This window comes from Parasteatoda tepidariorum, chromosome 2 (assembly GCF_043381705.1).
Source record: "Parasteatoda tepidariorum isolate YZ-2023 chromosome 2, CAS_Ptep_4.0, whole genome shotgun sequence".
Lineage (NCBI taxonomy): Eukaryota > Metazoa > Arthropoda > Arachnida > Araneae > Theridiidae > Parasteatoda > Parasteatoda tepidariorum.
Genome location: NC_092205.1, coordinates 85,696,478 through 85,698,964, shown reverse-complemented (window position 1 = coordinate 85,698,964; position 2,487 = coordinate 85,696,478). Strand labels below are relative to the sequence as shown.

Here is a 2,487-nt window from a genome sequence, read left to right as displayed (position 1 = left end):
AGGACAACTATTTTATTGTTAAAAATATGCATAAATATTACTTTTAGATACATTTTGCATATATAATGCACAACATATATCATGCACAGCATGAATATTGCTCTAAGTTTTACTGAAAGCTCTGCTACCCAAAGAATATGGAAATTACCGATGCCCGTGATAATTTCGTTAAAAATGAAATCATTGTTTTAAGTATAATCTGAAAACAGCATAATTCTTAGCAAGCAAATGTTTTGTTGCTTAGAATGAACTTATAAGCTGTTGTTACAAAGTCCATGTTTGAAAATATTGTACTAAACTTATATAACATAAATATTAGATTAAAAAAACTTGTTTTCTTAAAAATTTCTATTTTTGACTTTTGAATTAAAAAAATTGTTTTATTTTATATCTTTAGCATTGAAAGTGATGAGGATATGATTGAGATAGAGGCAGAGGTTATGTCTGAGGAAGACGAAGATGAGTTTGATGAAAGGTATATTAAAAAGTTATTATTTTTAATAATGTTTCCCAAATTATTTTAAAAAGAGAAATTAACAAAAAGTAAAACGCAACAAAAGTGTCGAAATTTCAGACAACTCTCCTGACTAAACCATGCAAAACCTTATTTCAGTTACTTGTTCTTACTTTTTTGAAAGTCAAAAATCCAAATGCATTGAATGAAACGAATGTTTATTTTATTAAGAGAAACCAACGCTTTTGTGTCATATTCCATAACTTAATTTATAGCTAGAGCTTGAAAAAACTCTATGAGAATTATTTCTTTTTTAGAGAGAGAATGATATTGGAGTTCAAGAATGAGATGGATTATAAATTTGATGGAGAGAATATGAATGACGAAGATCTGGTGGTTGAAATGAAAAGGTAGATTAATTTTTATATCCTTTAATTACGTGGTAATGTTTTTGGCAAAAATATTTGTATTGCTAACTTAATTGTAACACATCTTGAATATTATTCGTATTACTTAAAAAAAATATTTTAAAGATTAAAATTGGAAGAAATTGACTTTTCCGTTATATTTTTAGTTCGTATAAATTTTATTTTTATAAAATGACTCAATGTTGGGAAAAATTCATGATAAATTTACCTAAAATGACGCATAATAATTATTCGATGCGCATTATTATGGAACATGCAAGTGACTGGTGTAAATCATTCTGAATTGAAATTGTAAAACCATCTCTGTGTTATCTCAAAAAATAAAAATAATAACAAAACTGCAAAACTTAGGAACGATGCCCTTACATGGGATAGAACCAAAACATACTAAATCAGAAAGATCTAATGTGCCACTAAACATGAATGAAGTCATGAAACAATTGGTTGTGTTTCAAAATCTAAAAACAATTACAAAACATATCCTTTTCAATAAAAAATTTATGTAGCAAAATTACTACGTTAAATTTCATAATTCATTTTCTTCTTAGTGACAGTGATGAAAAGGTGTCCAGTTATTTTACTGAGGAAATGATTGCAAAACTGTACAGCATGGATAAAGTCCATGACAAGGATTCTATCGAGTATGGCATTCCGGAGAGGAGGTATTTAAACTGTTTCAAGATTTTTTTTAAATTGGAGACTCAGTCATAAAACATATGCATTGCTCTTTTTTTTATGTAAAATTTCCATTTTCTTTTGCATATAGTAATACTTCATACTCGCATAATATCTGTTTTCATATCTTGATAAAACTTAAAATTTCAACGACTATAAATGACTCGAAAAAGTATATGTTCTTGAGACATTAGTTTGCTTTATACATGGGCAATAAACTCGATAATTAAGATAATTTTATTAATTTGTCGAGAGAAGTTAAAAATACAAAACAAAAAAATTGTACATTGTATTTTTTTTTACAAAAAACCTTCACAGCTAAGTAATAAAAGTAATTTTTTCTGTAAAGGCGAGATGTTGTAGTTTTTTTCGTAATATTTATTTCTTGAAAGCATCGTAAATTTTCTCGCCTTCCAACTAAAAAAATACAATCAATGCAATCAAATGAATCCTTAAAAGTAAGAACAATATTTGAAAATCGATGCGCTGATATTGATGCGCTGATATATTCTGTGCTGATATTTTATTAAAAAAAATTTTTTTATGTAAATTTCCTTTTAAACTCCAATAAATAAGAATTATAGTATACATCCTTAAAACAAGGCATTAATCGCGCTTCGTAAAAATGTCATGAAACAAGACTTTATAAAAATTTAAAGTCCTGTTTTAAAACACGATCTCTAAATTTTGAAAAATTCCAATTCGAGACGACCGTACGATTTTAATGAAGAGCAAAATATCGACTGATAATCATACATTAAAAGAAATCAAAATTCAGATTAAAAATTTTAATGTATATAATTTCTAATAATCAAACTTTTTTTAATCAAATATAAACTTAAAAAACAAGATGTAGAACTAGCACGTTGTAAAATTCAACTAAAATTAAACTCAAATTAGTAAATACTAAGTTATGGCACAAATGCTTCC

The 2,487-nt window shown here is 26.5% G+C and overlaps 1 protein-coding gene across 1 annotated transcript in view; it reads left to right on the top strand.

Annotated features, from left to right (window-relative positions):
* Positions 1-2,487, top strand: part of LOC122270487 (uncharacterized) — a 9,362-nt gene that overhangs the window by 3,817 nt on the left and 3,058 nt on the right. The window contains exons 2-4 of the mRNA XM_071176991.1: positions 398-475; positions 772-864; positions 1,431-1,544. Coding sequence (XP_071033092.1) covers positions 417-475; positions 772-864; positions 1,431-1,544 — 266 coding nt within the window. The 5' untranslated portion in view covers positions 398-416. The remainder of the gene's footprint in view (positions 1-397; positions 476-771; positions 865-1,430; positions 1,545-2,487) is intronic.